The 27004-nt window shown below is 37.2% G+C and overlaps 1 protein-coding gene across 3 annotated transcripts in view; it reads right to left on the bottom strand.

Moving 5' to 3' along the window:
* TANGO6 (transport and golgi organization 6 homolog) overlaps positions 1 to 27004 on the bottom strand; it is a 186348-nt gene that overhangs the window by 90492 nt on the left and 68852 nt on the right. For all 3 annotated transcript variants that reach the window (XM_081274396.1, XM_081274397.1, XM_081274398.1), the window contains exons 13-14: positions 21969 to 22481; positions 19733 to 19790 (exon numbers count right to left, since the gene is read on the bottom strand). In XM_081274396.1, the coding sequence (XP_081130522.1) occupies positions 19733 to 19790; positions 21969 to 22481 (571 nt within the window). The remainder of the gene's footprint in view (positions 1 to 19732; positions 19791 to 21968; positions 22482 to 27004) is intronic.

The raw sequence follows: 27004 nt of genomic DNA, 5'->3' as shown, positions 1-27004 counted from the left end.
CCAGCTATATCATTCCTCAGTATTTATTCAAAAGAATTATAAATCAGCCTACTATAGCAATATAGTAGCAACATACACAACCATGTTTATAGCAGTAGAATTCATAATAGTCATGATATCAGCATAGGTGTCTATCAACAAATAAATGCATAAAGAAAATGTGGTATACATACCCAATAGAGTTTTACTTGGCCATAAAGAAGAATTAAATTATGTCATTTGCAGGAAAATGGATGAAACTGGAGAATATCACATTAAGCAAAATAAACCAAACTCAGGAAGTCAGGGTCATATATTATCTTTCATACGGGAAAGTTAGAAAAAAAATTTAAAAAGGGACCAAAGTAGTATATAACTATAATCTTGGCAACTCAGGAGGCTGAGGCAGGAGGATCACAAGTTTGAGGCCAGCATGAGTAACTCAGTAAGATCTTGCCTCAAAATTAAAAAATAATTAAAGGGGGGTGGTTCTGGGGTGTAGCTCAGTGGTAGAACACTCCTGGGTTCAATCCCTAGCAACACCACACATACACACAAAGGACCTCATAAAAATAGACTAGGGATTAGTAGAGTAGAAGAAGGGATTCAGCAGAGGAAGTGGGGAGGAAAAAGATACGTAGTAGAGAATGAAACTGATCAAATTATGTCACGTGCACAAAGAAGTCACAATGAATCTCACCATTAATGTATAATCATAATGTACCAACTTAAGAAATCACCTGAAATCCAAAATCAACACAAATATATTGATGTTCTTTCTTTCACAGACCATTGTTTGAATAAATATGTACATATACTGTTTAATTGTGGACAATTTTGTTTTATTTTTAACAGTTGTTTTTGGTAGAATGAGGGAATCTTATTATCTCAACTGGCTTTTACACTATACAATTCCAAGTTATCCAAGATAATGTTTAAAACTTTAATAGCAATATTATTACTTGGGGTAATAATATAAATAATGAATATATGAAATAATAATAGTAGAAAAAAGATTTCTTTAAAATTTTATTTCAGTTTTAAAAAAGGGGAAAATTTTGGAAAAAAGTAATATAAGACTATATAAAATAATCTGAAGCTAAGGCATACATAGCCAAGTTTAGAAAACAGCTTTAGAACAGGGGCAACAGAAATAATTCTTTCATGCATTCTCACAGTAACAAGGTGACTTCTATGTGCCAGATACTATTACTATGTGTTAAAATGCAGCAGTGCCTATCTGGAGAGGAGACAAATTAGCCAAGAATTACAAGATAGTTTGGGTTAATATTATATGTTCTGTGTGTAATGCTGGCACAGAAGTAAAAACAAAGGTAGAGAATGAGGGTGATGCTTCCTGAAGGTGGACAAATGAACTGTATTTCAAAAAGCACCTATATTCTTCAAGGGAGACCTGCCCACTCCATGATTGTATACATAATTATTCAATGTGGAAAGATTTCATAGGCTTTCTTCAACTACTATAGGCATCTACCTCCAACTTGGTAGATTCCCCAAAGAGAAATAACAGGCCCCAAGCTGCATTCCAAAAAATATTCCAATTAATTTTCTTACCTAGAGTGCCCAAGTGTGCCCATTTCACTACATTTAGTCAGCATTGGAAATTCTTTTTTAAAATTGCCAATAATTGCCAAATAATTGCCAGCCATGGTGGCACATGCCTATAATTCCAGGGACTAGAGAGGCTAAGGAAGGAGAATAGCAAGTTTGTGGCTAGCCTCAGCAATTCAGCAAGACCCTGTCTCAAAAGTAAGAAATATAAGCTGGGCATGGTGGCACACGACTGTAATTCCAGAAACTTGAGAGGCTGAGACAAGAGGATTGTAGGTTCAAAGTCAGCCTCAGCAACTTAGTGAGGACCTAAGCAGTTTAGCAAGATTCTGTTTCAAATAAAAAATAAAAAGGGCTGGGGATGTGGCTCAGTGGTTAAGCTCCCCTGGGTTCATTCCCTGGTACCAAAAAAGAAAGAAAAGTAAAGTAAAAAGAAAGGGCTGGGGGTATAGTTCAGCATCTACCACTGCTGGTTTTACACACATAATGCCAAATTAGTTTTTATCCATTTATCTACTAGATATTTTTCTTATTAATCTCTAGAAACCCTTTAGGTAATAAAGGCATTAATTGCTTATCCTTTAAAAGGTCAAGCAAGGGCTGGGGATGTGGCTCAAGCGGTAGCACGCTCGCCTGGCATGCGTGCGGCCCGGGTTCGATCCAAGCACCACATACCAACAAAGATGTTGTGTCCGCCGAGAACTAAAAAATAAATATTAAAAATTCTCTCTCTCTCTCTCTCTCTCCTCTCTCACTCTCTCTTAAAAAAATAAATAAATAAATTCATATTAAGGAAATGAATTATTAATAAATAAATAAATAAAAGGTCAAGCAACCCTGGGTTCAATTCCCAGTAACTGCCCCCCCACCAAACCAAACCAAACCAAACAGGTCTATTGAGATATAATAAAATCCACCCTTTTAATGTATATAATTCAGGGTTTTTCAGACATTCACATGGTTTTTCAAACCATCAGCACTATTTAACTCTGGAACATTTTCATGGGTCCAAAAAGAAACCTCCCACCCATTAGTCACTTTTCCACCCAGGGCCTCTAGCCCTAGGCAACTACAAATCTATTTTCAGTCTCAATAGATTAATGTTTGTTTGTTTGTTTTTTGAGAGAGAGAGAGAGAGAGAGAGAGAGAGAGAGAGAGAGAGAGAGAGAGAGAATTTTTAAATATTTATTTTTTATTTTTTTAGTTTTCGGCGGACACAACATCTTTGTTTGTATGTGGTGCTGAGGATCGAACCCAGGCCGCACGCATGCCAGGCGAGCACGCTACCGCTTGAGCCACATCCCCAGCCTATGTTTGTTGTTTTTGTTGCAGATTTTTTTTGTTAATTAGGCTTTGCATTTAAATTAAAGTTAGGTTGTTTTGACATAAATGAGTTTAAAATTTTTAGGAGATCAAACCTCTTAATCTTTCCTTTCTTATTTCTTCCTCCAGAGACTAAATATTGTCTCTCTGCGCTGCCTTCTTAATAATTTCATCTTTTTTATTTTTTGGTTAAGTCCCTCTTCAGCTGTGTCTACTGAAAAACTTACCTAATGAGTTAATTTTACTTTTTATATCTTCCATTTTTCCCCATATTTATTAGATCACTTTTTGTTGTTATCTAAACTCTTTTGGGACCTAGTTTCCTTTCCTTCCTTCCTCCTTTTCTATCTTTTTGTGGTACTGGGGATTAAACTCAGGGGCACTCTACCACTTAACTATATCCTTAGCCCCTTTTATTCTTTATTTTGAGATAGGGTCTCATTAAATTGCCTGGGCTGACCTTTAACTTTTGATCCTCTTAGCCTCAGCCTCCCAGATAGCTGGGATTATAGGGGTGTGTCACTATGCCCAGCTGGGACCTTGTTTCTTGTGTTTGATTATTGTGTGGCTTCATACTGGTTACTAGTCTTAAATAATTATTGTGGAAGAAGGAAGAAATGGAGAGTTATTGTTTAATGGTTAAGAGTTTCTGTTTGAAAGATGAAAAAGTTTAAGCAGTAGTGGTGATAACTGTACAATATAATGGTATAATTACTGCCACTGAATTATGTAAATGTCTGAAATGGCAAATTTTATGTTATATACACACATAAAGCCATAACAAAATATTTTGATTATTAAAAAATTTAATTTAAAAATTAAAAAATGATATTGGGGATTATTTAAGGTCTGGGATGAAGATGCTTTCTTCCATTGGTAATATGCTTTTTTCTTCTTCTTTTTTTAAGTGGTTTTTATTTTTTTTTTTTAAAATATCTTTATTTATTTATTTTTAATGTGGTGCTGAGGATCGAACCCATTGCCTCACGCATGCCAGATGAGCGTGCAACTACTTGAGCCACATCCCAAGCCCCATAATATGCTTTTTTCTTGCAAAACACCTATAGGCATTTTATTTATTGTTTTTGGTACTGAGGATTGAATCCAGAGGTGCTTTACCACTGAGCTACATCCCCAGACCTTTTTATTTTTTTATTTTGAGACAGGGTCTCACTAAGTTGACAAGGTTGGCCTTGAACTTGTGATCCCCTTGCCTCAGCCTCCAGAGTAGCTGGGATTTCAGGTGTGTACCACCTTGGCTGGCACCTATAGTCATTTTAAACTATAATTCCCTGGTTGAGATTTTCTGAACCCCAATATTATGCAAATCTGCACAAGAGGAGGTTCATTCAATGATGACAATGCCTCAGACATAAATTTTCTTTTCTTATTCCCTCCTGTTCTGCTTACTGCCAAGACAATGCCACTATCAGTTCCTGGGGATGGAGGCAAAGAGCAGTGCATCTACTTCCAGTTCAACTACAGTGTGCTTCTTCTTCGGGAGGTTTAAGCATCGTGTTGGAGGGTATTCTATTAGACTCTCACTTCAAGTTCAGTCTGGGCTTTCATTTTTGCAATCTGGCTTCTAGATAGTGAACCCATAGCTTAGTCTCAAGCAAATGCCTTAAGGGTAAACGCAGGTTCTAATGCTAAACTTACCTCTTAGCATTCTGGTTTTCTCTGAAGATGTTGGCTTGGTAATTCCCTGCTTTTTTATTAGTTCTTAATACTTTTAAGGTGTTTTAAATGTTACACTGTATGAAACTGTTTTCAGCGAAGCTATTTCACCATTTCTGGAAATGGAAGACAGAAATCTATTTTCTTCTAGATTTTGTATAGTTTGAATTTATTGTTTTAATTCACCTGACAAATATAGTTCATGTTCTGCTTTCTTTGTTGTTAGTAATAATTAGCTTATCAAATTTTTTATTTATAAATTCTGTCATTCTAAACAAGTATCTTCACTCCTGGACTCTTTCTTTAAAGTGCTGTCTCACTGAGCTTAGTTTGAATTGAATTTATTTTCACGTACAATTTTTGACCCACTGACCTAACTGATCTTCTCAGCAATCTAGTAAGTGTTACATGTAACAGCTCCTAACACGTGCTGATGAAAGATCTAACTCACTGTGCCACTGCAGAATAGCAGCTAACAGTGGGGCAGGGTTTCTCTAGGAGCTGTCATTTTCCTGGTAGGTTAGCATCTGGACAGACACATGCTGGATGAAGTGTCGCTGCTGATTTAACCATTTGACTGCTGAATTGCAAGATGAGAAATAATGGATATGTTCAGTTCTATCTAATTAGTATTCTCTGACTTAATAACTTTGCAAACTGAATTACTTACAAACTAAATATAGAAAAGTTATTATTATGGTCTGGTTTCTAAGCAACCATTTCATTAAGAAAAGCACCACTTGGAAAAACATCTGTTTGTCAGTAAGGTTTATGCTGCCATCATATAATTTTATGGTGAAAAAGCCATGGTCACTCTGTGCTTTAGTAATCCCTAGTTGTGAAAAGGTCACCAGGGGGTACTACAACAGAGGGAGCCATCTGTTTCAATCTGTACTAGTCCCTGAACCTTGTTATCACAAAACAATTCAGTTTCCCTAAACAGCCATATAATTTAAAGACATTTTCTCCTGATTACAAAAGCAACACATGTTCATACTAGAAAATGTAAAAAACCATTAGTGAAAAGGCACAAAGAAGAATACAAATCACCTGAGTTTTTGATGCCTTCAGTTAGATCTCATTTTAAAATGGATTCCATTACTAAGAAAAAAATTATTTGAATACCAGTGGCCTAAAATAACTCCATATGTTGTTTTCATCTGTAATTACAATGCTTTTTACAATTAAGGGCTGTGTTTTGGACAACTGAGTTCAGAGATCTGTACAGATATGTTTGGACATTTCATTGCTTTTCAAGAAAATAGGCTTAAAGACAACAGCATTCTGTGTCAGTGGTGAGAAGGTTATACAGGGTGTGTGTGTGATAAGAGATGATATGGTACAAAACATCCTCACTAGGGCAGATAGATGTCCTAAGATAGACATTTTCAAATCCCTTTTTTTTTTTTTTTTAAGCAGCAGAATGTTGTTTTTACATAAAATTTTCAGAGAGGGCTCAATGAAAGAGAAGCAGAGCCATCTGGTTAGATGGGGCTGCACAGTGTGCTGAGCCTACTCAGCCCTCCCTTCTTCCCTGATCCTGAGGGTTCTGGAACACAGGCAGGTGTTCTCCCAGTTCTTACTGTCTGCCACAGACCTGCTGCTTTGCTATACCTGTAGTGCAGGCCACTCTTCCCTCCCTCTACCAGGTTAATTCCTAATCATCCCCCAGCTCTCAGCTGATGGATCACTTCCTCCCTGCCTGTCAGGTAGAATGTCTCTAAATCAGTCTCTGCAGTACTGTGAGCCTTTTCTTCAGAGCAACTATAAAATAATCACACAAGTAGATGTGTGATCATTTGATTAATATTTGCCCTCCTCCAACTTTAAGCTCCTTGGGGCAGGACATGACTGTTTTTTTCAGCTGTGTACCTACAATAGTGTTCTCAAAATAATACTCAGTAAATATCTGTAAGTGAATGAATAGATTTTTTTTAACTATTAGGGGAGAATGGCAAAAAAATAGTATTTCATGATTTCTCCAACCATGGTTCTATGATAACACCAGAGAGGATCTAAAGAGGAGTCTTAAAATCTCTTCTCTGGGTTTTATGGAGACTTATTTTACCCTTCTGTGGTAAAATAAGCCTCTTAAAGTACCACATCAGCCTTAAAAGGACACAGGAAAGGGTAATAAATTTCTTTCTTTACTTTTTTTTTTTATTAGTTACACATGACATTACAATGATCTTGGCAATTCATACATTTGAATCATTTGGGAAAGAGTGATAGATTTCTTTTTTCATTCTTATCTACAGTCAAAATTATCAATAAGGGAAAACAAAAGTTGGACATAAAATACAAACAAGCTTCTAAAAAAGCCTTCTTGGGGCTAAAGATGTAGCTCAGTGGTACATACTTGTCTAGTATGCTCCAGGCCTGGGGCTTAATCCCCAGCACCACCAAACTAACCAAATAAATAAGGCTTCTCCTAAGAAAGAACCTTAATAATCATGTCCTGGCAGGTGGATGAAGAGATGATCTAATTAGGTCTTTGGTAGCTCCATGTCTGTGAGCCCTGAGGCTCAATTCATTCCCAGCCTGCCTCTTCAGGGACAGCAGAGATACCACAAGGTCACAAAACAAAACCATGTATCAAAGTCTAATGTGAAAGTAAAAAAATGAGGTGCCAAACTGAACAGGCATCATTCAACTGTACTTTTCCACAATTGCCCAAGATCTGACATGACCAGAGAGGGGGAAATTGATGCTTCAAGTTAAAAATGTTAAACTTATGATTCAGCAACAAAAGGAGCTATGTCAGGGTTAATAAAAAATATAATTGGGCTTATTAAGTATGTGAGCAACTTCAAGGATCATCTTAATCACATCTGGGAAGATTATGAATTTTAATTTGTATTTGGAATGAAGGGTAATGTAAGTTACTTGTTTTTTAGTGTGGGAAAGAAAGAGAAGAGCAGGGAACTACTCTAGCTGTTACCTGAACTGAGCTCCAGTGAATTGTAAGGGTTCCTTCAGAGAGTACAGGATGCTGTGCTTAAAGATAAGTCAATTTTACTTATGTGTGCTCTCACTATTCCATCCTCCTTAATTTGTCTTCAAATTCTAACTTTACTAAAGAAAGGGTGGCTCCAGGGCAAAATTTAAATAGCTGTTCTACAGGGAAGATACTTACTGACTCCTTAATAGCTTGTAAAGTAGACATTTAAGAAACTGACTTTTTACCCCAAGGTATCTCACAATTGCCTTCTTGGTAGAGGATCCTGCCTTTGTGACAGCTAGCTACATGAGGTGAAGGATTTTAAATGGGCCCTGGAAACCATGAAATTAAGGAGCATATAATTGCTTAGCTGAAAATGTCAAGAACTGCTGGTTCCATGGCTTAATTTTCCTGTCTATAAGAGCAGAAATCATTGTGGTTTGAGAAAGGTGAGAAAATGGAACAAAGTGAAAAGAGAACTGTGGAGTTGTACAAGGGCTTTGGTTTGGGAGTTGAATCCAAGCTCCATCACTTACTGGCTGACTAAGTAACATCTGTACCTTGGTTTCTTTGTCTGAAAAAATGTGGAGAAAAAAGATATTGATGCTTGCAGGGCTCTGGGGAAGAGTAAATGAAATAACCTAAGTTACACCTGATATATAGGTGTATTACTTAATAAATCATGACTGAAAATAAAAGCAAATAAGTAAGAACCATCAATGAGCACAATACTCTAAAATCCATAAAGCCCAGTGCCAAGCCATTTCTGGCAGACTGGCAACTACAAAGATTCCCTGCAGTCTTCACTGAAAAGCCCAGATGCCTTCTCCTGGCATTCCAGAAACTTCCATGTCCCTCACCTTCATGCCTGCTTTGCTCCACTGGTAACCTGAACTGTTTGCCTTCCTTTACACTTGCCCCATTCCTGAATCTCTTTGTTTTCCCTTCAGTTTCACAGGTTGAAATCCTGCCCATCCATCTTTCTTGCTCCCAAGAGCACCATCACAAACTGTTCTCAACTTTCAAAGTTTATTTTTCTAAGTGTAAAATTCAGTTACTGTGAGTCTATTTATAAGGCTGTGAAATGATCACCATTATCCAATTCCAAAATAAGTTCATCTCCTCAAAAGGAAACTTCATATCCATTATATCCATGCCTGATTCCCATCGCCCCATCCTCTAGAAACCATTACTCTGTTTTTTTCATATCTATACATTTGCCTGTTCTGGCAAATTCCATTTCATATAAATGGAATCAGACAATTTGTGGCCTCTTGTGTATGGCTTCTTTCACTTACCCTTCCATCTACGTTGTAGTCTGAATCAGTAGTACCTCATTCCTTTTTTTCACCAAATAATATTCCACTGTGTAAATGTACCAGATTTTATTTATCCATTCATCAGGCAATAGGTATTTGGTTGATTCCACTTGGGGGCTATTATGAATAATGCTGATATATAAGCTTTTGTGGACATATGTTTTCATTTCTCTTCAAATGGATTATAAGTAGAATTGATGGGTTATATGATAACTAAGTTTACCCTTTTGAGAACTGCCAGACTGTCTTCCAAAGCAACTGTACCATTTTACATTTCTACTAGCAATGTATGAAGGTTCCAATTTTTCCAGCCTCATAATTTGTAGTTTTTTAAAATATCATTTATTGGCATCAGAAATATAACAAATCTCAAAAGTTCTATACAAAAAAACTGCACGTTTGCCTACCCCATGATCTCAGTGTTACGGTTTGAATGTGTCCCCCAAAGTTCATGTGTTAGAAACTAAATCCTTGTGCAACAGAGAAGAGGGACTTTTAAGAGGTCATGAAGACCCTGCCCTCATAAGTGGATCAATGCAATTCATCCATTTCATGGAATGGCTTCTGGGAAAGGTTGATTTCAGCCCCTGCCTCCCCACATCCCCATCTCTCTGACTCTGTTTCCCTCCCACTCTCCCTCCTATACCGTCCACCTTCCATCTTCTGCCACGGGATGATGCAGAAAGAAGGCACTGGCTATATGTGGCATCTAGACCTTGGACTTCCCAGGCTCCAAAAGAGTAAGAAGTAAGTCTATATCCCTTATAGATTTCCCAAGCTCAGGAATTGTGCTACAGCATCACAAAACAGACTAACTTAGTAAACTGCATAAATCCCAGAATTGATTTCTGAAGTCTTTCCTGATGCTCCCAAAACAGTGCTGATACCCTCAGTGCTGAAACAACAATGACCATCAGTAGGAAGAAGGGAAGGCAGTGTGAAGCAGGAAGATGAGTTTCAAAAATACATACAGAGGGGCGGGGGGTGTGGCTCAGTGGTAGAGCACTTGTCTAACCGGTGTGAGGCACTGGGTTCAATCCTCAGCACAGATATAAATAAATAAAATAAAAGGTACTGCGTTCACCTACAACTAAAAAAAATATTTAAAAAATACATACAGAGATTACTTAAAATTAACACTCTACACACTGCCAAATGAGCAAAACAAAACAAAACAAAATCAAGTAGGCATGAGATCAGCATATTATTAAGTTATACAAAAGGCTGATTTATAGTGAAACCATTTCTCATAGGCAGGCCTGATTCTCCTAAACTAAGACCCTAAGGAAACTTGGCCCTGCCACTTGGGAACAGGAACAATGTGGGCACTATGATTCATTATCTTTCCCTCTGGCAAGAACACAGGCATCAGAGCCAAAGAGACTTAAATTCAAATCTGAATACTGTCACTTAAGATCTGTGTCACTTTGAGCCAGGTTCTTAACCTCTTTGAGTCTCAGTTCCCTCATCTACAAAATGACAGTAATAATTCCTAACTTTCAGGGTTGTCTTAAGTACTAGGCACTCACTAAATGGAAACTCCTACATTACTTATTGTCATTTCTCTTACATGGCAATTATCCGGAGCAATCTCCCCCCAGCCCCCTTTCAACTAGGAATTGAACTTAGCAGCACTGAACTACATTCCCCAGGGTTTTTTTTAATTTTTATTTTTTGAGATAGGGTCTTGCTAAATTGCCAAAGCTGTCCTTGAACTTGGGACCCTTCTGCCTCAGCCTCCTGATTCACTGGGATTATAGGCATGCATCACCATGCCTGACTATCTAGGGCAATCTTGGAAAGTGAAAACAACTAATACTGAAGTAGCCAGTTAATCTTTTACTTACAGGTAAAAGTACTAAACTGCTAAATATTCTGATACAAATCTGAATGTATCAATCTTTGACTGATAAACTACTGAACAGATATTCCAAAAATGAAACTAGTATAAAATTCAAGCCTTCTGGACTTTGAAATGCAATGCAATCTCTGACTTGAGGAAGAGGAACAAGGCATCATATAGATCCCCTAGACTATAAGATATAGTGCAAGAGACTAGGAATCCCTGCAAAATGGGTCAGCTGTAGCTCCAACCCTCTCTCAGCTTCTGTGACTATTGCCAAGTTAATTATTCATTTTATTTTTAAAAAATTTGTTCTAATTAATTATATATGGCAGTAGAATGCATTTTGACATATTGTACACAAATAGAGCACTACTTCATATTCCTCTGGCTGTACATTGTAATTCTTCATTTTAAAAGGAAGGGTTATGGCCAAGGGTAGTGGAGCAAGCCTATAATCCCATGTACTCAGGAGGTTGAGGTAGGGGGAGCACAAGTACAAGATTAGCCTCAGCAACTTAGTGAGATCCTGCCTCAAAACAAAAAACAAATTAAAAAAGGTGCTGGGAATATAGTTTAGTGATAAAGGTCCCCTGGATTCGGGCTGGGGATGTGGCTCAAGCAGTAGCGCGCTCGCCTGGCATGCGTGCAGCCCGGGTTCGATCCTCAGCACCACATACCAACAAAGATGTTGTGTCCGCCGAGAATTAAAAAATAAATAAATAAATATTAAAAATTCTCTCTCTCTCTCTCTCTCTCCCCTCTCTCTCTCTCCCCTCTCTCACTCTCTCTTTAAAAAAAAAAAAAAAAAAAAAAAAAGTCCCCTGGATTCAATCCCTAGGATTAGTGGGGGCGGGGGGGGGGAGAATTATATCTGCTCTTATTATATTTTAGAATTGTTGACAGAATCAAAGCTTTCTAGATGATTAAGTATCATTCAATTTTAATAAATATTATTGATACTCATACTCATAATAGGATCAATTTCTACCATTATTTGAAAAGTACTAGAGAAGGAAACTATAAAACTGGGGAGAAAATAAGATGTGGAGGAAAGAACAAGATTTGAATGAACTGCTATGTGATCTTGAAAAGGGGACTTAACTTATCAAAGTGTCAGAATCTTTAAAAATGGGACTATCTCATATCATACCTACAAATTAACTCAAAATGAATCATAAACCTAAATGTTATACTGGGCCTGGTGGCACACATTTGTAATCCCAGCAGCTGGGGAGGCTGAGACAGGAGGATGGTGAGTTCAAAACTAGCCTCACCAACTTAGTGAGGACCTACACAACTCAATGAGACCTTGTCTCTAAATAAAACATTTAAAAGGACTGGAGATATGAATATACTTTGTATGCAACCAGAGATATGAACAATTTTGCTCTATATGTGTAATATGAATTGTAATGCATTCTGCTGTCATATGTAAATAAAGAAAAACAAAGAGGGGTTGGGGATGTGGCTTAGTGGTTAAGTACTCCTGGGTTCAATTCCTGGTACCAAACAAACAAACAACAAACAAACAAACAAAAAAAACCCCAAACCTAAATTTAAGAGCTGAGCCTTTAAAATTTTTGGAAAAAAAAACCCCAGAGAAATAAATCTTCATGTTCTTGGTTTGAGTAATAGCTTTTTATTTTTATTTTTTTTAATATTTATTTTTTAGTTGTAGGTGGGCACAATATGTTTATTTTATTTACTTATATGTGGTACTGAGAATCGAACCCAGGGCCTCACACATGCTAGGCGAGTGCTCTACCACTGAGCCACAACCCCAGCCCTAGGTAATAGCTTTTTAGAAATGACTCTAAAAGTATAAACAAATGAAAGAGAAAATTGATAAATTATATTTCATCAAAAGTAAACATCATATAGATTCCCTAGACTGTAAAAGGAATCATATAGATGGGTATCGTGGTGCATGCCTGTAATCCCAGCTACTTGGAAGGCTGAGGCAGAAGGATTCCAATTTGAGGCCACTCTAAGTGGCCTAACTAAGCAATACCTATCTCAAAAAAATTTTAAGGGGCTGGGGATGTAACTTAGTGATAGAGCCCTTGCTTACCATGTGTTAGGCCTTGGGTTTAATCCCCAAGTACTGTTCAAAAAAAAAAAAAAAAAAAAAAAAAGTGAAAACTTTGTGTTTCAAATGATACTTCTAAGTAAAAGAAAGGATGATCCACAGGATGGCAGAAAATATTTGCAATTCACATATTTGATAAAGGACATGTCTCCAGAATATATAAAGAAGTGTTGTAACTCAAAAAAAAAAAGTAAAACAAAAATGGGCAAAAATTCTGAATAGATGTTTCTCTAAAGAAGATAGACAAATAGACAATTAACTCATAAAAAATGCTCAGCATCATTAGCCATTAAAGAAATGCAAATCAAAATCACAATGAGATATCACTTCATACTCCCCAGAACAGTTAAAATAAAAGACAGACTATAATGTAGAGGGCGCAGTGGGGCACATCTATAATCCCAGCCACATGGGAAGCTGAGGTTCAAGGCCAATTCAAGACCAGCCTCAGCAATCTAGCAAGACCCTGCCTCAAAAATTAAATGAATAAACAAATAAAAGCTTGGGACATAGATCACCAAGTTCGATCCCTAGTAATGGGGGAAGAAAAAAAAGAATAACAAGCATTGCCAAAGATATAGAGAAATTGGAACTCTCGTAGGTTTCTGATAAGGAGTAAAATGGTGCAGCTGCTTTGGAAAATAGTTTGGCAACTCCTCAAAAGACTAAACATGGATTTAGTATCTGATCTAACAATTCTACGTCTAGGTGAATGCCCAGGGAAAGTGAAACACATTTGTGCAAAAAAACTTGTGCACGAATGTTCATAGCAACATTATTTATAATAGACAAAAAGGGAAATAACCCAACTGTACATTAACTGAAGATGAATAAACAAAAGCTGAGTAATCAATATAATAAATGATTTAGTCATAAAGAGGAATGAAGTACTGACCCATGCTATAACATGGATGTACTTATAAAACATTTGTGTAAGTGAAAGGAGCCAGGCAAAACAGACTTGATGGTTCCATTTTACTGTATGAATCCATTTACATGAATGCCCAAAATAGCCAAATCCACAGTCAAAAAGTAGACCAGGGGCTCGCGTGTAGCTCAATGGTAAAACACATGCAAGGGCCTGGATTTGTTCCCTAAGCACCTGCCATCCCACACAAAAAAAAAAAAAAAAAAAAAAAAAAAAAAAAAAAAAAAAATCAGTGGTTGCTGGAGGCTGGTAGAATGAGAAATGGGAGGTGACTGATAATGGGTATGGGATGATGAAAATGTTCCAAAATTAGATAGTGGTGACGGTTGCACAACTCTTTAAATACACTAAAAGCTACTGACTTGCATATTTTAATCTGGCAAATTTTAGGTATGCAAATTATATCTCAAATAAGAAGTTTAAAAATGAGGATAATGTTTCTTCCCAGAACAACTTCATGAATTGACTGAGGTAGCATATATAAAAGATAATCAATAAATGCTCAGTTATTTATTAGGTGCTACAGAAACTAGGTGAAGACAAAAGGAATCTTTCCATTTCAAAGGCATAAATGTAGATAGGACTACATTCTAAATTTCCATGCCAGATCCAATTAGATGATCCTTCAGGGATAAAATTATTTTCAGTTAATGATTTCTCAATTTTCTTTGAGGTAGAAATATGAGAATGAGATAGAGTTTAGTTTCTAACTAGTTAAGACTTGTAATTCTGTTCAGTTTGAAACTCTGTAAAAATAATGTCATCTATGTAACTATAGTCACCCTTTGGGGCCTTTTGCCTTCCTTCCCGGTGGTTCTTTTGACAGAAATGAAAACGCCTTTCTGAAAGGAAGAGTGTGGAAGAGTGATTTGCCTGGGCATGTCGAGATGTCTAGATTCCCTTCAGCCTACACACACTTTCACCTCCCATGCTTGGCTTAGGCATAGGTGGTTTTCTGGTTTTTGTTTTTAATGAGCTTGGCAGTTTTATTCAAAGATCCCTTAGGCTGGGGGTATAGCTAAGTGTTACAGTGCCTGCTTAGTATGTTTGAGGCCCTGGATTCAATCCCCAGCTACCCCTCTCCACCAAAACAATAGCAACAACAAAGTCAAAGATCCCTGAGAGGGATCACTTGGATCCCTGAAATCACTTGAATCAGTTGCTTTCAAAATGTTCTTTTATTGAATGTGACTGAGAATACATAAGCAGAGTCACAGTGTGATAAATAAACTGGCTACTATACCTTATTAAAGAATATCGCAGCTGGGCACAGTGGCACATGCCTATAATCTCAGCAACTTGGGAGGCTGAGGTAAGAAGATCGCAGGTCAGAGGCCAGCCTCAGAAACTTAACAAGGCCCTAAGCAATTTAGTGAGACTCTGTCTCAAAATAAAAAGTGTTGGGGGGTAGCTCAGAGTTTGTAAAACACCCCTGGGTTCAGTCCCTACTTTATTGATCACATTCATTACTGAACAACTATTTCAAAACTTTCATGTGAAAAATGCCCCAAATACCTACTGTTAGGTCGGTGGCAGTGACTTAGAACAAACCAGCCCGCACAGGAAAGGAATATCAATCAGGCACTGGTGGAAACGCCTGTCAATCAGCAGGATCTCCTGACATCCCCTGGCCAATCCTGGAGTTCAGCCAGCTCCCCAGACCAACTCCAGCAGGACAAGGGAACCTAAAAATCTCCTTTCCTGTCCCAAGCCCTATTCCTTCCTGCCGTGAGCCCCATAAAATCCCAGTCCAGTCGAGCTCCCACGCGGTTTCTCCTTAGACCCTTCTCCTGTCCACTCTGTTGGTTTGATCGAGTTCCACCTGGGAGTGATATCTCAAATAAAGCCTCATTTGGCCGCCTTTTTAAATCTGCCTCCTTTGGTTGCTGCCCGCCTCACCTGATCTTACACCTACAATACATCATGGGACTCTCAAGGACATATTTTACCTCCTATTTTAGGAAAGAAAAAGATTTCTGCTTCTCACCCTATATACTTCCTTATCATTTAAATTTAAGATAATGAAAATGTATTATTTGTATAATAATAAGGTGATAGAAACAATGAAGAAAGTATACAAGGAATGGAAAAGGGGAAGACCAATGTGTTTAAGATCAAGTTAAAACACTCCTGGGTTCAGTCCCCACTTTATTGATCACATTCATTACTGAACAATTATTTCAAAACTTTTATGTGAAAAATGTCCCAAATGCCTACTGTTAAGTATGTAACAGAGGTCTGTCTCTCACTTCAGATGGTAGCTGGGACTTGGCAACTTTGTCCATATTCTCTACCTTAATAAGCTGATTTTGAGCAACTGGGAGAAGTTGCCAGACAACTACCTCAACCAGAACCTTCTTAGTAAGAATAAACAGAGTTGCAGACAGTCATTCATAAAACTCAAATTGGAATTTAGTTATCAGATTCTTTTTTATTTTACTTTTTAGTTATAGGTGGACACAATTTCTTTATTTTATTTTATTTTATGTGGTTCTGAGGATCGAACCCAGGGCCTCACCATGCTAGGCAAGCGCTCTACCTCTGAGCCACAATCCCAGCCCAGTTCTCAGATTCTTAAATCAGGCATAATTAAATGCCTCTCTGCTCTTTCCCTAGATTGCAGATAGACTTGATAAGAAATTATAAAAGAAATCCAAACTATCAATAAATTAAGTAATAAGTACACTGTAACTCTCACACAGAGCTATATAGGCAGCCTAGAAAAGGAAAACTTAACATACATATACACACAGTCCCCAAAACTACATGCCATTCAAAGGACAACTAGGCACCCCCTCTCCTGTGGAACTTGTGAGGCTGGAGTCCTGAAAAACTTTGTTGTTGGAGTGGTTTAGGCTTGGGAAACTACATTGGCAACACAGGTGGGAAGATTCAGTTCTTTCCTTTCTTAATGGGAACTTTACCTAAGTCTTCTGCTTTAAGTGCATGTTACAAACACCAAAAACATCCATTAGTTCAATCTTGTCCATCTTGAGGAGCTGAGAACAGAAATTACACCTTCACCTCCCATGTTCTTCCTCACCAAATTAACTACTAACTGATTAACACAGCAATTAAAATAACTAAAAACAAACAATACCAACAGTTGTGTGATTTTTATAGCAGATTCTAGAGACTAATGAGCTCAATTGGTTAATCAACTAAGAAGTTTATTCCAAGCAGCAATGTTGCCGCTTTAGAATGAAATGCTACCACTTTCCGAAAACCCAGTCATTAAAAAAAAAAAAAAAAAAAAGAAAGAAAGAAAGAAAGAAAAAACATCTCCTTGACAGTATTATAGTTTCTTGGAGAAAGTTCAGGATGACTTGTTTTCTGAGACTTATTAGAGGCATTTTAAGTTCTTGCTTCATTGATTTATCTGATTTCCACAAGTACCATTCCTTGTCATGGAGCCTTCTGTGTCCTCCTGAGCACTACAGAGACCCAGGGCTCTCTGACCTTTCAGCTGCAGGTTAATTACTTTCTTTCTTGAAATCCTCTACTCTTTTGACATCTGCCATCACCTAGCTGTCCTTTTTCTCTTTGGGTGGTCATTTTGTCTCCTTTGAAGAATTCTTTTTACCTTCCAAGCTAGTCACCCCAACTCAACAGTTAATCTAAAGTGTTTTATATAGAGGGGGCACAATATATGTTTGTTGAATTTTTTAAAATCCCCAAGCTCAAGCAACAAAATAAATAACAGTGAAAACAACTACAATAACAACATTAAAATATTAATAACTAACATACTTTGAACACTATGTGTTAAGCACTCTCAAAGCATTAACTCATTTAAACTAATATAAGCACTTCTCCCTTTTTGGGGGTACTAGGATTTAAACCTAAGGGCACTTTACCACTGGGCTATATCCCTAACCCGTTTTATTTTTTATTTGGAGACAGGATCCTGCTAAGTTGCTTAGGAACTTGCTAAATTGCTCAGGCTGGCCTTGAACTTGCAGTCCTTCTGCCTCAGCCTCCCAAGTCACTGTAATTCCATGCATGCATGACTGCATCTGGCAAGCTCCTCTTTTATAAACAAACCTATAATGAAAGGATAGTTGCAGATTACAGAATTATTGAGAAAATAGTAGAGAGTTCCCATATACTTCCTACACAGTATTACCTATTATTATTATTTTTTTAATGAGATGGGTTCTCACTATATTGCCCAGGCTGGCCTCAAACAATCTGCTTTCCTCACCTTCTCAAATAATGGACTACAGGCATGTGCTACTATGGCCCTATTATTAATATCTTACATTAGTGTGGTGTAGTTGTTGCAAATAATGAACTATCAATACTTTATTATCAAGTAAAGCCAATAACTTATTCAGATTATCTTTTTCCCCTAATTTTTTTTTTCTGTTCCAAGACTGCATCTACTACATTTAGTTGTCATATTTCCTGAGATACTGACAGTTTTGGCCTTCTCCCCTCTTATTAAATTTTGTTTTAATAAGCAGCAGTTTTATTGAGATATCATTCACATACCAAACAATTCACCCATATAAAGTATTCACAAAACTCAATGGGTGGGATGGGGTTGTGGCTCTGAGGTAGAGCACTAGCCTAGCATGCGTGAGGCACTGGGTTCGATCCCCAGCACCACACACACAAAAAAAATAAATAAAGGTATTGTGTCCACCTACAACTAAAAAATAAATATTTTTTTAAAAAACAATAAAACTCAATGGGTCCCTTGCATAACTGTACAACCATCATCACAAACAATTTTAGAATGTTTTCATCACCCCAAAATAAACCCCATACCCTTCAGCTATCACCCCCAACCACATTCCCCTTCCTTCTAGCCCTTAGTGACCACTTATCTACTTACCATCTCTGTAAATTGCCTATTCTGGGTATTTCATATAAATGGATTAATACAATATGTAGTACTTTATGACCAGATTCCTTTCATTTAACATAATATTTTTGAAGTTCATCCACGTTGTAGCAGATATTAGTACTTAATTACTTTAATAGCAAAAAAAAATAATAATTCCCTTGTTATGTATATACCACATTTTGCTTGTTCATATCAACTGATGAATACCTGGGTTGCTTCTACCTTTGGTGACTGCTAACAATGCTGCTATGAACATTCACATACAAGTTTTTATGGAGACATATGTGTTCATTTCTCTTGGGTATATATCTTGGAGTAGAATTGTTGATTAAGTCTATGTTTGTACTTTAAAGGAACTGCCAGGCTATTTTCCAAGGTAACTACCATTTTCCATTCCCATTTAGTCCCCTTTTAGCAGATAAAAACTTGAAGACCAGAGGGATTAAATCATTTGCCAAATCCATACAGACAAAAAGCAGGGGAATGAGGATGTGCACTCAGGAAGTCTCCCTGGTCTTGACAGCTATACCACACTGACAGTACAAAGAGAAACTGAGTTAATTCTAACCTGCTTGCCATATCTTCTGTGTCTCACCTTCAGGGAAGAGCAACTAATTCTCTATACTACCTTCTCTAGATATAGAATCCACAAATTAATGGAGATATAGAGAACAATGAAGAATTACAAAAGACATATAAAATGATTGAAAAAACTTTGATGAAGAAATTTTAAACACCCTGAGATTGGGGTTGGGACCATATGTAGCTCAGTGACAGAGGCATTTAGTATGTGGAAGACCCTGGTTTAACACCCAACACAAAATCAAAACAAAACAACACACATACATGGACACCCTGAGATTCTTTTAGCTTAGAGAACAAAGTACATACTGACAATTGTCATTGTCAATAACATAAAAGGTTAATGTAATAACAGGTCATGTGAGCCCTTCTTTACCTCTTTGAATTAGAAGAAATGGGTCTTAATATAGAGCATTACAAGTAAATAAGAAGTTCCTAATTATGAGACACTGAAACTCTAAAAGGATACTTTAGGAACCCTTCGACAATATTATTGTTAGGATGTTTGAGCTAGGAGGCAGGAAGATGGACAAAATGACTAACAGTATCTTGTAGAGATTTTGTGCAAACATGATATAATCTTTGGTTCACAGACTCAAAGTCCTTTAACCAGGACCAACTTACCCTGAATTGCAGACAGATATACAAAAGAATCTTCATGTTCCAAGTTCTCCAAAAATATCTGGAACCACAAAAAAAGAGTGATATGACTTACAAGAATAAAGAAAGACTTAAGACCCTCTTATATATATAGCCTCAAAACAGCAAACTATTCTTGTTTGTCTTAGCTACAAATTATTCTGATATAGCATCTTGGAAGGAAGATGGTATAGATGCTTGAAGTCCTGTTTTTTTAACAGCTAACAAGGAGGACGAATTAGCTGAGATACTTCTTAGAGTAGTCAAGAGCAGCAATCATGGAAATTAATGTTTGGAAGAACAATCCTCCACATTTTCCTGTCAGCCCATGGTGGACAACATTCTCATATATGACATGATTGACAAAAGCCTGACATATAAGAAGCGAAGTGTGGGGGTTCTATGAATTGATGGCATATTTGCTACAATTTAATCCTTTTCTCTTGCACTCACGAAACATATGGAAATGCAAATGAGACAGAGATATTATTATTTCGATAAATTTGAATCTGTTCTATTTTATTTTTAAAAATCTGGCAAATTTTTGTACAAATTGACATTTGTAACAAAGTACTCAATATATTCCACAATTTAGGAATTCACTAGGTTGTCAACTGCAGTGAGTATGGCTTACCTAGAAGATACTACAGTAACATGTTAGGTTTAGGTCCTAACATGAGAGCTAGAGAAAGACAGTGTCCATGTGACCATGTTCCTCTTGCCTGGTGTCTAGGGCAAGTTGTGGGTGTCTGTTTCATTTATTGTGCCATGTCCTTTGCTGGCACCATGAATTTTTTTGGTTTTGACTGGATGCTGCTGCTCTCTATATCTTAGGTATGTTAGGGAGGTCCTATGATTCGTCCAGTAGGGAAGATGGCAAGTTTGGAAGGTGTGGTGATCATGCATGGAGTAAGGGAAGTGGCCATGGGAATAAAGAATAAGAGATACAATTGAAGGACTTCTTAGAAAAAAAAGAATTGACAGGACTCAGTGACCAGTTATGCACAACAGATAAAGGTCATATGAAGTTAAAGAAAATTCCAGGGCTGGGGTTATAGCTCAGTGGTGGAGCAGGTGCACATGTGAGGCACTGGGTTTGATCCTCAGAACCACATAAAAATATATAAATAAAATAAAGGTATTGTGTCCATTTATAACTCAAAAAATTAAAAAAAAGAAAATTCCAAAGACATTCATAATCTAAATAGGGATATTTTTAATGATTACTCATAGAAGATATACATTTAAGTTTTCAACAATATTTCAATGACAGCAAATCCTTATACCTTGGTTTTCTCATCTATAAAATTGGGATAATACCAATGTTATGATTGTTGTGAGGAATAGAGGCAATGCAAGATATATGGCTCATGATCCCCAGTATGGGGGAAAAAAAGATATATGGCTTGGTTCGATAAATAGCAGTTATTATTCTTATGCCACTGGTTTCAAAACCTTAGTAACTAAAATTGATGTTTGCAATTAGAATTATAATTCTTAGTCTAATGGTGAAGGCAACAGAAGAGATCATCATCATCACAATTAATGCCCAGAGGCTGAAGTGAATTTTCCAAGAAACTGCTCTAAAATTTGATCCTAGACAGTAGTTTGTAGACCCCTTGCTCTTCATCACTAATACATACTGAGGTCAGGATAATTCCCATAACAGAGAAAAGATCCTCAACTAAGTATATTTATTCTAACACATAAATCAAGAATTTAAAGAAGTTTTTTCACTGTGACTGAGTAAGGGAAATGGAGGAGATCCAGTTCTGCCCAATATTCCTCTAAAAGGGTCCCAGGAGGATCAGTGGCTTACCTAGGCTGGGTCATAGTGTTGAAAGTAGATCTACTTACCAAAAAAGGTGCTTTCCCATCTTTGCAAATTTGCTCATGTTATTTCACATTCCCCCTTTTCTTTTATCTACTCAGATTTTACAATGTATTAAGGTCATACTAAGATCTACTTCCCCAGAAGATTTCAGTTCTTTTTCCTGACTGTCCACAGTATTTAATGAATATAAAAATTTTGACACTGTTCATGTTCAATTGAGTAGCTTCATGAGGTCATCTAAAAGTCCTTTCTGTGTCTAAGTCTTGCAGAATAATCCAGGGCAGTACTCAACATAGTCAATGCTCCAGAAACACTCAACCTGAATGCATACTCCTGGACCACTGTCCCACCCTGCACCCATGTGTCTTCACAGTATGTTCCACTCACCTTGAGAAGCTGCTCTTGGCTCTCAAGGGCTTTTGCTTCTCTTTGCTCTATCCAGCAAGAAAGAGTGCGCAAGGCAGCAGCTCGTGCTGGAATCTGAGGATCATAAGCTGATAAAAGAAGTTCTTGGAATTGTTCTGTAGTTATACTTCCAGATTGCTGGTTTGCAGTAGTACTGGGCTCATTGATCCCCATAGGAATAAATGCAGCATTAGACTCCTGGCCTGTTTGGGAGGATTGCTCACAGCTTAGCTGTTGTTCAAGGTGGCTCTGAGCTACCTCTGTGTATCTATTACAACTAATTTGTTGCTCTCCTATTTTCCCTTCTGTATCTTTTTTGTTCAGGGTGTTCTGGGCAGCCACGGTGACAGTCTCAGTGGAAAAGGCTCCATGGGTAGAGATAGTGATACGGAGGTCAGCAGCAAGTTCTTGGATGACAGGATCAGGGTACGTGTTGGAGACCTTCTCCAACAGAGGCAGCAATTGCTTCAGGACCACAAAATCACTTGACTTCAACTATAAAATGAAATTTTTAAAAATGCCAAAAATGAATTTAATATAACTTGTAAGCCCAGGAAACACTGTAAGTATAAGTAGCAAGGATTGCATCTTGTTCCCAGTGTAATCTGCAAATCACCTGGATTGAACACTCAATAACTGTTTGTTGAATAATTAGAGCTAACATTTATTGAACATTTGCTGTGTACAGATTTTTTTTAATTGAAACACACACATTAATATCCTTATGATACAGTTACTAATATTTCTACATTTAAAATATAGGGAGTCTGAGGCACATACCTGTTAAGTAACATGGTTAAGGGCACAAACTGGAAGACAGTATGATGCAAACTCATGAAGACAGGCTCCAGAACCCACGCTTTTACTCAATACCCTACATGGTCTCACTGGAATGAATGAAGCTGTTGTTAACTATGTGAACGAAAGTGGCAAGACGGTATATAAGGGCACCATAGGATTGGGAAGGATTTGGGTGATCTAATTTTCCTAGAAAGAAGGAGTGAAAATTACATAGGATTTTTTTTTCTCTACAGAAGTTTTATTCTAATAATGCCTAAGAAAGGTGTGCGTGCAGCCAAGGTAAAGTAAGAATCCATGATAATCCTTTCATGTTTGAAAATACTGGCAGCATGATTATAAAGCTTCATGAGGTCCTGAAAATGTGAAAACCTCAGGGATCCTAAATCCTTTTTGGAACAAGAGACAGAGAATTCATGATTTAATCATACACACATTTTATCATCCAACCAACCAACCAGTTAACCAACTAACTGTTTTTGTAGGATCTGCTTTATGTTTTCATTTCACACTACATGTTCACAGAATGGTTACTGTTCACTTCCCCTACCACCATCCTCCTGGGTAAACAAAAATTTGAGGTATATATCAGATTTGTACCTGTGAAATGCTACCATATATTCCCCTCAGGGAATGGGAAAATAAACAAGGAGAGAAATGAATTACAGTAGATGGGGTAGAGAGAGAAGACGTGAGGGAAGGGGAGGGGGGATAGTAGGGGATAGGAAAGGTAGCAGAATACAACAATTACTAATAGGGCATTATGTAAAATTGTGGATGTGTAACCGACGTGATTCTGCAATCTGCATTTGGGGTAAAATTGGGAGTTCATAACCCACTTCAATCTAATGTATGAAATATGAGATGCCAAGAGCTTTGTAATGTTGTGAACAACCAATTAAAAAAAATATTCAACAGGAAAAAAAAATATTCCCCTCAGATTTCTTTCTTTACACAATTAAAAATGAATGCAAAATCTACATACGGTGGAATTTCTAGTTCCACAACATGTTAGTTTATCTTAATGAGTAAAACACATGACCATTTTGATGTTATACAGCTTCAGGGAAAAAGAGAGTATGCGTAAAGGCATATATTATCCAAGAAAAGGGTCAATTTTTCCTGGAATCCATGTGTAAATAGTAACATGTGCACCTGCTCCACCACTGAGCTATAACCCCAGCCCTGGAATTTTCTTTAACTTCATATGACCTTTATCTGTTGTGCATAACTGGTCACTGAGTCCTGTCAATTCTTTTTTTTCTAAGAAGTCCTTCAATTGTATCTCTTATTCTTTATTCCCATGGCCACTTCCCTTACTCCATGCATGATCACCACACCTTCCAAACTTGCCATCTTCCCTACTGGACGAATCATAGGACCTCCCTAACATACCTAAGATATAGAGAGCAGCAGCATCCAGTCAAAACCAAAAAAGTGTCCATATTACTAAGTGAAAATCCCAATCTAAAGACGCAAAAAAAAAAAAAAAAAAGAAGATTGTACATATTATATGACCCTAACTTTTTTTTTAAACAATGAAGTCACTTTTTTAAAAATTTATTTTTTAGTTACAAGTGGACACAATATATATATATATATATATATATATATATATTTTTTTTTTTTTTTTTTTTTTTTTTATGTGGTGCTGAGGATCAAACCCAGTATCTCAGGCATGCTAGGCAAGTGTTCTACCTCTGAGCCATAACCCCAGCCACCCCGCCATTCCAACTTTATGACACTCTGGAAATGGCAAAACTATGGAAACAGTAAAACGATCAATAAACTGGCAGAACACAGAAAAATCCTAGGGCAGTGACATTATTCAGTATGATATTATAATGGTGGACACATGTCATTAGACACTGTCAAAACCCACAGAATTGAGCTGGGTTAGTACAGATCAGTGTCAGGGTACTTGACAAGAATATGTAAAGCCCTGAGTGAGTTCAATCTCCAGCAGAGCAAAAACAATAATAAATTTTTTTTTCTCCCTGTTCTCAAACTTCTTAGTCACTGTGGGACTCATTCAACTGATCAACTTTTCCTACTGCCAAGGGCAAGTAGGTGGGTTCTGAATCAAACAGTTTATAAAGCAATTAAAGCTCTACACTCTTTCAGCTTCAGAAGTCTACAAATTTTCCACTATGAAAATAATCAGGGATATCCATGACTATTGATGCCAATTATTTGTTTGTAAATATTTGAGAATTTTTTTCTGATATAAAGTAAAACTTACTTTATTGGTAGAGGAGAAAACTGAATTACTGGGCTGGGAATATAGCTCAATTGGTAGAATGTTTGCACAAGGCCCTGGGTTCAATTCCTAGCACCACCAAAAAAACCAAAAACTAAAACAAAAAACAATCACCTGAATTATTAATTGTTTATTTTTCAAGGGTTACTACCAAAATCAAGAATTGTCCATGAAGCCCCAGTTTCTATTCCTGTCACTACTTTCAACACAAATCTCATATCCAGATTTCAGAACTCTGTACACATGCCACAAGATCGGAAGAAGGAGCCCACAAGTGCAGATTCCTTTATTTGGCTACCTCTCTTCTAGAGTTTCTGGAATGCTTTGGGAATGGAGTGTAGAGAGCTTCCTCAGCCCACACAATACTATGATATCTTTCAGGAGTGGCAGGGTGAACCAGTTAGATGGTTAGTTGTTATGAATTTCTGCAAGTTCTCATATTTGTTTAAAAACTGGGGGTTGGACTGGTAAGACAGAGGTTGAGGATGGGGGTGAGGAAGAAAGAAGCCCTCCAGTAGTGTATCAGAACCGGGGTAAAAATCAGAGGAGGTCATATGTATATGGAACCCCACATGAGATTTTTAAAAGCTCCTGTAACAGGAGCTTTTATATTGCAGGTAAGAGTGATCAGGTGATCCTGCCTTGCCTTAACCTGCTCCAGTGAGGATCACTGTTTTAGAAGAATCCAGGGGACTCTTCCAGCAACAAAACTCTAACCTAAAAATTTCTAATTATGAGAAAAAATTTACATTTACTCTTTGTGTTCTCAGTTCTGTACATTGACTATATTCCTTAGATATTTAGCCCATCAGTTTGTACATGGGTCCCTCTTTACATACATGACTGAATTTATTTATTTATTTTTATTTATTTATTTTTAAATTTTTAATATTTATTTTTTAGTTTTCGGCGGACACAACATCTTTGTTGGTATGTGGTGCTGAGGATCGAACCCGGGCCGCACGCATGCCAGACGAGCGCGCTACCGCTTGAGCCACATCCCCAGCCCGAATTTATTTATTTTTAAATTTTTTTTTTAGTTGTAGTTGGACACAATACCTTTATTTTATTTATTTTTTTATGTGGTGCTGAGGACAATTCAGTTTGCTTTTCCTAAAAGGTCGAGATGGTCTGCTCAGCTTCATGCCGAAATGTTTTAGAGGACCTATGGACTCTGCAACAACATGCAGAAATTGCTTCCTGAGGGGACAGGGAAGAGTTACCAACGTAATACTTATACTAATGACAAACCCTGAAATTTAGAAAATGAGTTTGGGGGGCTGGGGTTGTGGCTCAGTGGTAGAGTGCTCACCTAGCATGCACGAGGCACTGGGTTCGATCCTCAGCACCACATAAATGTAAAATAAAGATATTGTGTCTGCTTAAAACTAAAAAATAAATATTAAAAAAAAAAAAGAAAATGAGTTTGGAATTACAGTTGTCTTCTTAGCAATCTTAAACCTACACTTTCTCCAAATTAACTCCTCTTCCCAGACACGATGTTTTAATAATCATCTTAATTATATAAATTAGAAAGGAAAGAAAAAAAATTTAGATGCTGTTAGATTCTGTTTCATTAGCCAAAACAATGACTTCTAATGTAAAGCATGATGTTCTAGACTCTCAGGTAAAGATGCAGCCTCACAGTGGAATTCAGGATAGTGACTTTTTTTCCTAATGCAAAGATAAAATCCAGCATTATTACAGATGCCACTTATAAATATATGAATCAAACAGAAAAAAATTAATAGATCTAAGGCAAAAGTACAGGGGGTGACGTGTTTATGTTCACTTAACAAACTGCAAAGTCAGAGGAATTCAGGATGTAGTTAATGAGTCAGGATGGCTCAGAGGAGGGCAGTGACAGGCAAGGGCTGCACACTCACATCAGTCACGAGAGGCTCTCAGAATATGACGAATATACACAGCCAGCCCCTAACAGTGGGCTTCTAGAAAGGGA

The sequence above is a fragment of the Spermophilus citellus genome, assembly GCF_964194105.1.
Source record: "Spermophilus citellus genome assembly, chromosome: 18".
Classification (NCBI taxonomy): Eukaryota; Metazoa; Chordata; class Mammalia; order Rodentia; family Sciuridae; genus Spermophilus; species Spermophilus citellus.
The sequence above is the reverse complement of the archived record's forward strand: the minus strand, read 5'-3'. Positions and strand labels throughout refer to the sequence as shown.